Source organism: Cricetulus griseus, chromosome 5, assembly GCF_003668045.3.
Source record: "Cricetulus griseus strain 17A/GY chromosome 5, alternate assembly CriGri-PICRH-1.0, whole genome shotgun sequence".
Lineage (NCBI taxonomy): Eukaryota > Metazoa > Chordata > Mammalia > Rodentia > Cricetidae > Cricetulus > Cricetulus griseus.
The window spans coordinates 3,545,886-3,558,285 of record NC_048598.1 but is presented as its reverse complement, the minus strand read 5'-3'; the positions used below and the strand labels follow the sequence as shown (position 1 = coordinate 3,558,285).

Below are 12,400 nucleotides of genomic sequence, written 5' to 3'. Positions count from 1 at the left end.
CGGGGACCCTGGGTTTCCCGCGGCCGAGCGCGGGGTGGGCGGGGCCTCGGCGGGGGAAGCTCCTCCCAGGCGCCAGGCCGCGGCGGCGCGAGCCAATCAGCGCGCGTGACGTCAGTTTGGCGCGGAGTTTGGCGGCCGGGGCTTAGAGTGGCGGGAGTCGGGAGGCCGCGAAAGCGGGCGGCGTTGTTGGAGCGCGGCCGGGCAGCAGCTCGTGTGGTACTCGGGGGCCATCGCCTCGGCGCTCCCCTCAGAGGAAGCCTCCTCCTCCTCCTCCACCATCTCCTCCTCGGGCCCAGATGCTCTTCAACTCGGTGCTCCGCCAGCCCCAGCTGGGCGTCCCGCGGCACGGTGAGTAACGGTCCTAACGGCCGCCCGCCGCGGCGGGAACCGCCTCCCGCAGGCGCTCGCGCCCCGCCTGGGATGGCGGCCGATCCCGGGCCTGGCGGTCTCCCGCGCCCGGTGCGGGGGTTGCCGAGCGGGCGCCGAGCAGGAGAGTGGAGCCCGGGCCCGCCCCGGGCGCCTCCCCCGCCGCCCCCCGGGCTTTGTTGATGGGAACGGAGGCCGAAGTGAGGCCGGGGGCTCCGCGGCCTCCCGGGCCCCGGGCTGGCTGGCTGCTGACGTCAGTCTCGCGCGCTCGCCAGGGAGAGCATGCTTGCTGGAGGGGGTGGGGCGGGCCGGGGGCCGAGCCCTGGGACCCCGGGCCCCGGCGGTCCCCGCTGTAGAGAGAGCCTCAGCGAGCCCCCGGGCTGCGGGTTCGGGGTCGCCCTGCGCGCGGCCCCCCGCGGCCGGGGAGCCCGGGCGGGGCCGAGAAGACGCGGCGACGTGGGCTATCCCAGCGCCGAAGCCCCCTCCCCCTCCGTGCGTCTCCACGGGGGTCTGAAAAGTTGTCGAGTGCCGACCGAAAGACGCCCCTGGCCACACCCACGCGGTGGCCTCGGGCGATCGGCGGACCGGAGGGTGTGGGTTGTTGCAGATGTGTGTTTTGACGCCCGAGGCATGCATATGCAGAAACGGGGTTGGTGTTTTTGTTTCTTCTTCTTCTTCACTTGGCGGTGGAATTCGGCCATATTCCCCTCTCAGCGTATGGAAGAAAGTCAGCAGGCCGCACCGAACACCCGCCGGCAGGGACGACACTGGGTGTCTGTGTCCTTAAGCCGAACCTTGAGTAGGCCCTGCTCCCCATCTGAAAACGTTGCGCTCCTGCTTGTTCCTTGGACACTTGTAGTTGACACTGTGCCTCTTTCTTTCTTCCTAGAAGAACTTTACACGAGTACATTCTTCCCGTGTCGGGAATGGCCGCCCTAGACAATAGTTGTGAGCCCTCTTTAGAGCGCCCGAGTTTGGATTCCACCTCCTTTGTATGTGACCAAGGCAGGCTGTGTTTGACATTTTGTCTGTCTGTCCACTTTTCAGCCTCGCTTCTGTTTGCACATACTCGTTCAGTCCTAGGCACTGGAATTCATTTGTTGTTAACCTCCTGAAATGAGTGTGTCTCGGTTCCCCTGCAGTGTTGCAGCCTACCCCCTTGAGTGATTATAGCCAAAACTGAAGACCCTACACTCTTCCATTCCCTGTGTTTTAGATTAGCTTCTGTAAAAGCTTTGTGGGTTGGTCTTCATCCAGTCAGGCATCCAAGCATCTAAAATTCTAATCCCCCAAACTGAGTTGGCTTTTCTCCAAAACCGGTTATTCTCTTTGGGCAGTGGTATTATTTCAAACTGGTATCCCTAGCCAAAGCCTTGAGAGTCACTCAAAGACTCATTTTCTCTTATTGCATGTTCAGAGAGTTCCCTTAAGCTTGCTTGCACCCACCTCTGTTTCATCCCCACCTGCTGAGTCTGTTGCCTTTTCACCATTCCACTGCCCTGGACTGGACCCTGATGCTTTACGCTCGGGATTATAACAAGCATCCAAAATATGCTTTGGAAATAGGATTACTCTTGTGGGTTTAAAATGCTCCTAACCTTTAACTACATCTGACACTACAAACACTATAGCAACTTGGAAGTTGTGGTCTCTATTAAATGTGAGCAGATCTTTAACGACATGGTTGCATTTTCTTCTAACTTTATTTCTATCTTATTTTCCCCCCAAATTTATCCTATTGTAATTTAATGTATCGTTGAAAATTTCTTACCACCCTGTCATCATGCCCACATAAAAAAAAGTGTAAAGTGATGTATTCTGTGGTTTTAATGCTGTGATTCCTGAAAGTTTCCCTTGGGATGAATTATCACCATAGATATGAATAGTGGGCAGTTGTTAGAAGCTAAATGGTATTTTATAATGCTTTAGGCAAAAATCAAAATTTTATTGAAAAGTGCATCTTTTAAAGAAATGGATTTAAGTATCTGGTGCCTTATGATCTTGGCTGTCTCAATTAAGGCCACTAATTTTTAATTTTTATTTAAAGTATGTGATGGACACGGACAACTTTATCTTTCAACAATACAAGGTGTAAGATAGGGATGTGAGAATGACTTCCTTTTATCAAAGTAGAAAAAAGGAAGTGTGGAAGGTGATAGGAAAGAGAACCCCTCAGCCCTCTTAGACAGCAGCTTTGTTAATAATACTGTGTGGAAGTTGTAGAATGTCAAGGTGTTGATCCTCTGAAAACAAGCAAGCAAGCTGTATTTCTTGTGAGTATGGCTGTTAGCTTTCTACTGAGGAGAGAATGGACTTTTCTAGATGAGTGAGTGTTGGGGGGGGCTGGGAAATACTACAGGTTCTTATTTGTAGCACAGTAAAAATCTAAAAGTGTGCTGTGGGGAGCTGCAGAAATATGGAGTATGCTCAATAAGTCTCTTTAAACCCTTTATCAGTTTGAATATTAGCTACAGGTGAAGATGCAGACAGAATTGAGGAATTAGCTTAATTGTGAAATTTTCCAGAGCGTATTGTATCTTCAGTTTTACTTTTTTGATTCCCCTTTGAATTTGTGTGTTGTAGCCACTAAGCGTTTAAAATCCCACAACACACATGCGTGTTCATTTACATTTCTTTAGATGTCGCCATTTTCCAATGTACTCTTAGGTGTTATGAACATAACATCCTTTTAGCCGTCTTTCACAGAGCTACAAATACCATTTACTATGGTATTTGATACTGACATTATGGAGCAGTGTCCCCATGAGTAGTTTTACTAAATCTAGTTTAAGTTCGTTTTCTCAGAGATGGCACAGCGGTTTAGAGCACTGCCTGCTCTTCCAAAGGCCCTGAGTTCAATTCCCAGCAACCACATGGTGGCTCAAACCATCTGTAACGAGATTTGGTGCGGAACACTTTCTCATCACCTCTATTACTTCACTCTGCATGCAGAAGGAAGCATTCTTGTGTCCCCTTCTTAGACCTTGAAAGTCTCAAGGTTTACAAAAATTTTTAAATAAACAAAAATGTAAGAATTGGCAGTGCCCTAAGATGTGAGTTTAACATTTGCAGTGCTCTCAACGTGTCTGCTCATTGCTTCATCAGATCCTTAGTCATAAATTACTTGTTGATGAATGTTTCTTATTGAGGTTGAGCATGTTAATGTAAAATAATGTGGAGTGGTGGGCGTGCCTTTAATCTCAACAGCACTGAAAGCAGGAGAGCTGGCCCCACCCCTCTCTGATTGCTGCTGGGGTGAATTAGGGCAATGCTGGTGGTGAGGAGAGGGGAGAACTAGTGGGCAGCTGCCCAGGCCCAGACCCACCAGGGTTATGACTTGGCCAGCACCAACATCCACTGAATCTATGAGCTGCTGGAGCACGTGAAGGGACCTGATCTGCAGACCCAAAGCTGCAGGATCTCCACAACACAGGGCAACAGCAGGACATCCAGGAAGTTTTTCCTTTTTTCTCTTAGATTTTGTTTTATGGGGGAGGGCGCATTGCAGGGGCAAAGGAAGGGTGCACAGGGAGATAAATGGAATCGAGATGTGTGATGTGAATGAATAAAAAGAAAGTTTAAAACATTAGTAAACTAGTCCCGGAACAGAAGACAAAGAATATTCAACCTTTGTATATTTAAAATGAGCCAATGTACATGTTAATATAAACCAAATTGTGGGTGATGATTTACTGTTTAGGACCATGTACCCATGTGCATTAGGAACTTGCTTTATTTCTGATTAAATGAAAATTTACTTTTAAGTCGATCTCAAGTCTCCCTGGTCTTACTCTCTTTAATGTACAAGGTGCTAATCATAATATACTAGTTTTCTACATTTAAGATGGTAAAACCCAAGCTGGGTATGGTGGCACATGCCTTTAATCCCGGCACTTGGGAGTTAGAGGCAGGTGGATCTCTGGGAGTTCAAGGCCAACCTGGGCTACATAATGAGTTCGATGACAGCCAGAGCTCTATAGTGAGACTCTGTATCAAAAAAACCAAATCTATGTATTCCAGTGGCCTACACAGATGTTGAGAGTGTGCTTTGATTTCCTCCTAAAAACAGCTTAGGAAGATACCAGAAATGGTATTCTGGAGAGCTATATATAGATAGTTAAATATGTAGAATTCTGTATGAACAAATATTTCCAGGTATGGTAGCTCTCACGGATTATCCCCATCACTTGGGAGGCAGAAACAGGATTATTGCAACTTCCATGCCTCAAAAGACAAGCAACAAAAAAAGATACTTTTCTCCATATTTGTGGGAAATGGCAAAACGTTGACACTTTAATTCTCAAAGGAATTAATTGTCTTGTTTTAGGATGGTCTTCACATTATCCTCTGCAGTCCCTTCTCAGTGGTTATCAGTGCAACTGTAATGATGAGCACACATCTTACGGAGAAACAGGAGTCCCTGTTCCTCCTTTTGGATGCACTTTCTGTACAGGTAAGAGAATGACTACACTAAGCTTGAACAGAACTTTATTTCCTACTTAGAGGGAAAATACACTTTGAAAGAAAAGTAACCTAGGTTGATGTTAAAATTATTCTAATTGTTCTCCTGTGAGTTATAAGGTTGATGTTTTTAAAATTAGGGGTTTTGTTTTGTCTTATTTTTTTAGCAGTCATTTTAAAAATGTGAACAGAAATAGAGGAGATGTTATAAAGGGGAAGCTTGGAACCAACAGGCTAGATCAGCTGCTGGTCTGTGTCTTGCTTTTCTTTGCCATTGGCCAGTACAACTCTTGATTCAACCTTTCTCGAGTCAGATGAGTCAGAGTGACTGAAGACAGTTTTGATGGTTTGGGGCCTTTATGTGTATAGGTGTTTTGCTTGTGTGTATGTATGTACCACAGAAGCCAGAAGAAGCCTTAGATCCCTGTGAACTGGAGGTACAGACAATTGTGACCTGCCATGTGGGTGTGGGGATCAAACCCCAGTTTTCTGTAAGAGCAGCAAATGCTCTTGACCACTGAGCCAACTCTCCAGCCCTGTTTTCAGTCATTTACTACCTTTGTGCTCATTAGAAACTCTTGTATGTTCTGTGTTTGTATCCAGCTCCCACTATGGAGCATATATTAGCAGTTGCCAATGAAGAAGGCTTCGTCAGATTGTATAACACAGAATCACAAACCAGCAGAAAGACATGCTTCAAGGGTGAGTCTATACTTTGTGACATTTTTAATTCATAAAGCCTGTGGTAGATTTCTATTTTAATACAGATGTAGTGAGCATAGGACACAGTGTTAAGATGGTGATTCAGCTTGAATAAGACACATAATAAGGACAGTGCGCAACAAGCTCCTCCACAGAAATGCTAAAGTCAAAGTATGCAGGACTAAAGCTATTTCCTTGTTAGGACTTGAAGGCTTTAGACCTAGAGAATGTTTCAAGTAGATTCTATTTTAGAGAAAGTTTTATTGATTTATCTCAGGAAGGGGGCTTTGAGTGGATGCGTGTGCATGTATGTGTACATGCATGTGAAGGCCAGAGGTTGGCGTTATGTGTTTCCTGTATCATGCCCTGCCTTACTTACCTTTTAAAACAAGATCTCATTAATTTCCTTACACCTGGTGTTTTATAAGCACCAATGTTTTGGTGGGTGTTGGGTCTGATGTCAGGTCCTCCTGCTTGTGCAGCAAGTACTATACCCACTAAGCGTCTCCCAGCCCTCAGTGGGCTTTGGATGGTGGCTCTCACCTGTGTCGTGGGGATGTGCGGTGTCTTTGACTCCATAATGCTCTTTGGCCTGTTGACAGTAGAGTGCTAGCCACCTTTTTATAATTAAAACTTCAAGGTGTTTAAACTTGTGCTGGTATGACTGTCATAGAACATATCTGAATATGTCACATTTATGTTTCTTTGTTTAGAGTGGATGGCTCACTGGAATGCTGTCTTTGACCTGGCCTGGGTCCCTGGTGAACTTAAACTGGTAAGTGACTTTTATTAGGCCTGAATAGATGCAGAGAAAAGGTTTCTTTCTTAAATTTAACTATATTATTTTTGGAAGGTTACAGCAGCAGGTGATCAAACGGCCAAATTTTGGGATGTAAAAGCTGGTGAGTTGATGGGAACTTGTAAAGGCCATCAATGCAGCCTCAAGTCTGTAGCTTTTTCCAAGTTTCAAAAAGGTAGGTTGGTGTTCATCGTTTCATCTCTGCCCTGATTGTTTCTGTCTTTGCCCTATTGAAGTGGTAGTGGAGATTTTAGTTTAAGTGAAGTTTGGTTGGTTATGGCCCATTAAAATTTTTTTTGATGTGTATGGGTGTTTTGCCTGCATGTGTGTCTGTGCACTGCATGTGTGCTATGCCTGCCAAGGCCAGAAGAGGGCATTGGATTCCCCCTGGGACTAGAGTTAAGGTTGTGAGCTGCCTTGAGGGTCCTCTGGAAAAGCAATACTCTTAACTTCCGAGCCATCCCTCCAGCCCCCTGTGCCCTTTCCTAGGTCATCATCTCCAGCTTGTCCTGGGAAGGAAGTTAAAGGTCCTAAGGCAGTTCTGGTTTTTCTGTGGCCGACTTTGAAGGTGATTGAGGTAGCGTTATTATAGCTATTTGAGTTTTCAGAGATAGGGTCTCACACTGTAGCTCTGTAGACCTCACTGTATTAAAGCAGGCTGGCCTGATACTCCCTGACATTCATCTGCTTCTACCTCCCACTTGCTGGGATTAAAGGCATGTGCTATTGCTCTAGGCAAAATACCCTGTTTTTAGAAGGATTGTGTTCGTTTATTCACACAAATACTCAGGAATATTAACTCGAGCTATTGAGTTTATAGGAATAATTTATAATCATGAAAATTTACCTAATTAAGTAGTATTGGAAAGGGAAACACTTTGATTGCCTTTGCTTAATTTTTAAAAGTATACATGTGGATAAGTTTATGCCAGCCTCGTGTAAAAGGAAAGCCACTAGGTTGGACATGGAGCTAATGGACTTCTATCTTGGCTGCTAGTAGTGGATGAGTTAGCCTAGTTGGAAACTGGTCTCATTGTTTGGTCTGTGAAACAGATGAGGTTTCATCCTGCCTCCCCCTCAGCCATGCATAGAATGACTTATAGCCAACTTTACATTTTATTTTGACTTTGCAATGCCATTTTGATCTCCTTAGGTCTTCATTTCTTAATTCAGTTGGATTAGTGCCCAACACCATTTAATTCGTGAAAATAACTGAGTATAAAAAAAAAAAGGTGAGGTATGAACTTACCTTTTAAAACCTGGAGATTATAAATGCTTAGTGCAGTTTTTGTTTTTTTTTTTTTATGGATTTTTGTTTAGTTTTATAGTAGCATGGTAGAAAACATCTTTGGTCCAGTCATTCGCCTCTGTGTGAACAGGATACAAGTGATCCTAATTGGTAACACTAATAGGTAACACTAATGAAATTTGTCTCCCCTGAATGGCTCCCTTCTAAAGATTGGTAAATTAGACACATGTATGTTTTGTTTGGCCAGAAAGGAGATAGCATTAGAATTTCTGGTAGATAATTAACTGTAAATTTCTGTGTCTCCTAAAAAAGCTTTACATATATGTAAAGGGTGGAGGAGGAGGTAAGCAGAGCAGGGAGGCCAGCATGGACTTTGAAATATCTGAGAGGTACAGATGACACTGAGGGAGCCTGGAGGCCAGCCTGGGCTTTAGTGTGCAAATAGATACCACAGGTAGCCTAATGTCCCCATGTGTCCAAAGTTTCCTTTCGACCTGACAGTATGTACATACAACCTGCTCTGTCCATTTAGTGTTGCTTGTATGTGCATGTACTTAAGGCCGACCCCTGAGGATTAGAAACTTATCAGGGGCTGGTCCTTTGAGGAAATTGATTTCCCTCTCTCTACAACCATTGATTTTCTTGTAGTCTTCATCTAAGGTTGAAGCCTTGTAAAATTTCCTCTATCTGTGCTGGCTTATTGGCTGGTATTGCCATTATGTGTGCCTTAATTAGTCAGTCCTCATCCTGTTAATCTCAAAGCAGGTGCTGTGCTTTTCCTATCCTTAGAATCTTTCACCCTCCAGCTCCTGCAGTGTGGATGAGACTTGCACAGGGTGATGTCATCCATGTGCCAATTGAGGGTGGGCACACAACAGTCACTTACCTGCATTTTGAAAGCTGTGGGTCTCTGTAAATGGTTTCCATCTGCTGCAAAAAGAAGCTGCTTTGATGAGGCCTGAGCACTACGTTTACTTGGCTGGCGCACGAGGGGTGAACTTGCCACTGCGTTGCATGCCATAAGATCTGCTTGTTTAAACTGCTCAAGTGTTGAGTTTACTCAGGAGGGCAGTGTCTCCATCAGAGATGAGGCTGAGTTTGAAGACGGAAGTAAAGGTTCACTCTCTAGCTCTCCTACTCTGGTAGCTCTTGTGATGGAGCCCCTCTCCCCTTCCAGTCTCTTCCCTGGTTTCTCCACCTCTGAAGGTTGGCACGGTTCTCTATTGGCTTTAGTTACCTTTTGCTTCATTTGCTGTGGCCTAGTCACTACAAAATGAAGTGGTTTTGTTCAGTATCCACAAAGCTCTCACTCAAGTACTTGATTGGTACTTTGTTCAATTTATAGCTATTATAGTTGTGTCCCTTTGTTAAATGCTTACTCCTCCATATAAAAAGCAGAATTTTTGGGGGCTGGAGAGATGGCTCAGAGACTGCTCTTCCAGAGGTCCTGAGTTCAATTCTCAACAACCACATGGTGGCTCACAACCATCTGCAATGATGCCCTCTTCTGGCATGCAGGCAGAACACTGTGCACATAATAAATAAATAGATTTTTTTTAAGCAGATTTTAAAATTTGTTTATTTATGGGCACATTTTGCAGTGAGCCTAGGGCTTGTGTAAACTGAGTGAATGTTATACCACTGAAGCCGTGGACCTAGCTTTCACTTTTACTATATATATATATATATATATATATATTATATGCATATATATATATATGCATGCAAGGTCTGTGTTGTGTTCAACCCCAGTGTCCCCTTCCATGTCCAGAGACAGTCGTTTTACAAATTGCACGAGACTGGATAGTTTTGTGCTCAAACAATACAATTTGCCACATTGGAGTCCATTCTCTAAGTCCATTCTACTAAGAATACTTTTAGGAGTTACTTATCTTTGCTCTGCCCATTTCTCATCTGTAACGCAGGAAGCCTACCTTCTACACTGACAGGAAAAATTGAGATAATGTGTGAAAAGCTTATAGAGTAGTTTATATTAGTTATGGTAGTAAGCTCCTCTGTGTTAACAGTTGTTTGGTTAACATTTTACTAGATTTCTAGAGCCAAATTCAGTACTTTTGGAGAATGTATCCTCTGGGAAATTTAAATGGAAATATATCTTTATCTTTTACTAGTTTTGCCAACATCTTGATGCACTCTTTTTTCCCACAGCTGTGTTCTGTACAGGTGGGAGAGATGGCAACATTATGATCTGGGATACCAGGTGCAACAAAAAAGGCAAGCTAGTTTTCTCTTAATCTTGATGAATGTATCCCCCCCATGCTTAGTGACATAATTACCATACTCAAAATAGAATGAAAATGTTAGTGATTTCATCTGGTACCAGCAGGGGGCACTTGTGTTCAGTCTTAAATTTCTGCTCATTGCTCAATTCTCAAAGTAATGATTATTAACAAAGCTTTAATTTACATTTTAATCTCATTGTCTTCAGAATTATAATTCCATTTACCTAAATTATTGGTAGAATTGAAACGACTAATGCATAGATTCACTGGAGAAAATTTTTGAGTGCACACACACACACCTCCTGTGTGTGTGTTTTTGTAGACCAGGCTGGACTCATACTCACAGAGATCCTCCTGCCTCTGCCTCCCAAGTGCTGGGATTAAAGGTGTGCACCACCACCACCCACTAGGTATTTTGTTTTTAATTTTCCTTTTTTTGGGCCAGCAAGACACCTCATCAAATAAAGGTGCTTGCCATCAAAGCCTGACTACCTGAGTTCAGTTCCCACATGGTAGAAGGAGAGAACAAATTTCCTCAAGTTTGTCCTCTGACACCATGGGCTATATTCTGCTCCCCTCACTTTAAAAAAAAAAAAGAATCTCATTAAACTAAATATAAGCTTAGATTGCACCATGGTGATGTTAAAGCAGGTGGTCATTGATGTGTTTACTGCTAATTTATATATTGGTTCTAAATATTAATATACTATTTTTGGAGTAGTTTTAGTTTCATAGCAACATTGAAGTGCAGAGAGTTGCATGTGTGTTCAGCACCTACACATACACAGTCTTCCCCCATCAGCAACCTGCATTCACATGGTTGCAGATTTTTCAGCTGGTAACGTCGTTGACACATGATCACCCCATCCATAATTTGCATTAGTGTTTATTCTTCGTGTTACACATGATATGGATATTGACCAGTAAATATGTGTCTGCCAATATAATACATAGAATAGCTCGTTGCCCTAAACTGGGTATGCTCCAGTGTTATATCTACTTCCTCACTAAGCCTTACTACTGCTGTTTTTTTTTTTTTTTTAACTCTTCATGGTTTAAGTAACTAATTTATATTGTATTAGTTAGTCAAAAATTACATAATTGAGGTCCTGTATAAAAATGTTCAAATGTTATGTTGAGCTTGAAATCAGAAAACACTAAAACCAGTTTCCTTGGACCTTTCAGATGGATTTTATAGACAAGTGAATCAGATCAGTGGCGCTCACAACACTGTAGACAAGCAGACCCCTTCAAAACCCAAGAAGAAACAAAATTCAAAAGGACTTGCTCCATCTGTGGTAAGATTTTAGAGAAGTTTATGTATGAATAGGGTTTTGTTGTTGTGTTTGCTTGTTTTTGAGACAAGCTCACCTATGCTTAGGCTGGCCTGGAATACTAGATACATGTACTAGTATATACTAGTAATACTTAGTGACATAGCATTCATCCAGTACAGTTATGGAAGTAGCAACAAAAAATAATTTTATGGTGGGGGAGTCACCACAGCATGAGAAACTGTATTAAAGGGTAACAACATTAGGAAGTTTGGGAACCACTGCTCTAAAACAAGCTGGGCAGTGGTGGTGCATGCCTTTAGTCCCAGTACTCAGGATACAGAGGCAGGCAGATCTCTGTGAGTTCAAGGTCATCCTGGTCTACAGAGAGAGAGATCCAGGACAGCCAGGGCTGATACACAGAGAAACCCTGCCTCAAAAAACCAAATTAACAAATACTAGGGCATTGCTAACTAATTAAAATGAACATCTTAATTAACTGCAAGATCTCTTCCCTATCTTGAAAACTATAGGTTTAGAGCTTAATAAACCAGAGGGAAGTGAATGAATGAGCTGTCACACTATGAAAACATTTCATCTCAACAGGAGAGAGGAGCTATACAACTAACACTGTGCTGTTTCAGCCACACCCCTCAAAACCAGTCTTCTGGTATTCATGATGCCCTATTTAATCTCTTCTGGCACTCTTGCTCCCTGCAGAGTGTGTAAGTCTGCTCTCTTGAACATTTTGAGGATGGCCAGCAACTCTGCTGTTTACTCTCGGATACCTGGGTTTTCCCAGTTCCCTGGTTGTCACCTAGTAAAGGTGACTGACTCAGTAGCTGGTGGTACTGGGGTTGGAGAACTGCCATGCTTGTGGAGAGTGAGTGGATGCTTCTTAGAGCATTGAGAGTAGCTACAGGCAGATAGGAAGTCAAGTTGAACATATAAGATACCTCCCCCATCCCTTCAGCAGCCTGGCCTTGTGTTTTAGATGTTCAGGCACACTGGCAAATATGACCATCTTACAGGCTGCCATGTATGAAGTAGAGAGAAGCTCAAGCCATGCCCATAGTACATTTTTTTTTCTAGAAAAGAAAGTAGCTGTTGATTTCATTAATGGAATCTTCTGATATTCCTGGTATGTAAGGTTTGAGTGAATATTTATGGAGAAGTATAACTGTCAAACTATTGTAGCTAAAGGCTTCGTCTTTCATTGGACTTCAGGAGACCTTGTGAGGTTAGTGCCCCTTTCCTGCACGTGTAACAAATGGCATGCATGGACAGATGAGAGGAACTTTTTTTT

The 12,400-nt window shown here is 43.6% G+C and overlaps 1 protein-coding gene across 1 annotated transcript in view; it reads left to right on the top strand.

Moving 5' to 3' along the window:
- Positions 1-135: 135 nt before the first annotated feature.
- Positions 136-12,400, top strand: part of Dtl (denticleless E3 ubiquitin protein ligase homolog) — a 35,501-nt gene continuing 23,236 nt past the window's right edge. Inside the window, exons 1-7 of the mRNA XM_027416523.2 lie at positions 136-348; positions 4,694-4,819; positions 5,431-5,529; positions 6,243-6,304; positions 6,383-6,503; positions 9,747-9,812; positions 11,006-11,118. Coding sequence (XP_027272324.1) covers positions 297-348; positions 4,694-4,819; positions 5,431-5,529; positions 6,243-6,304; positions 6,383-6,503; positions 9,747-9,812; positions 11,006-11,118 — 639 coding nt within the window. The 5' untranslated portion in view covers positions 136-296. The remainder of the gene's footprint in view (positions 349-4,693; positions 4,820-5,430; positions 5,530-6,242; positions 6,305-6,382; positions 6,504-9,746; positions 9,813-11,005; positions 11,119-12,400) is intronic.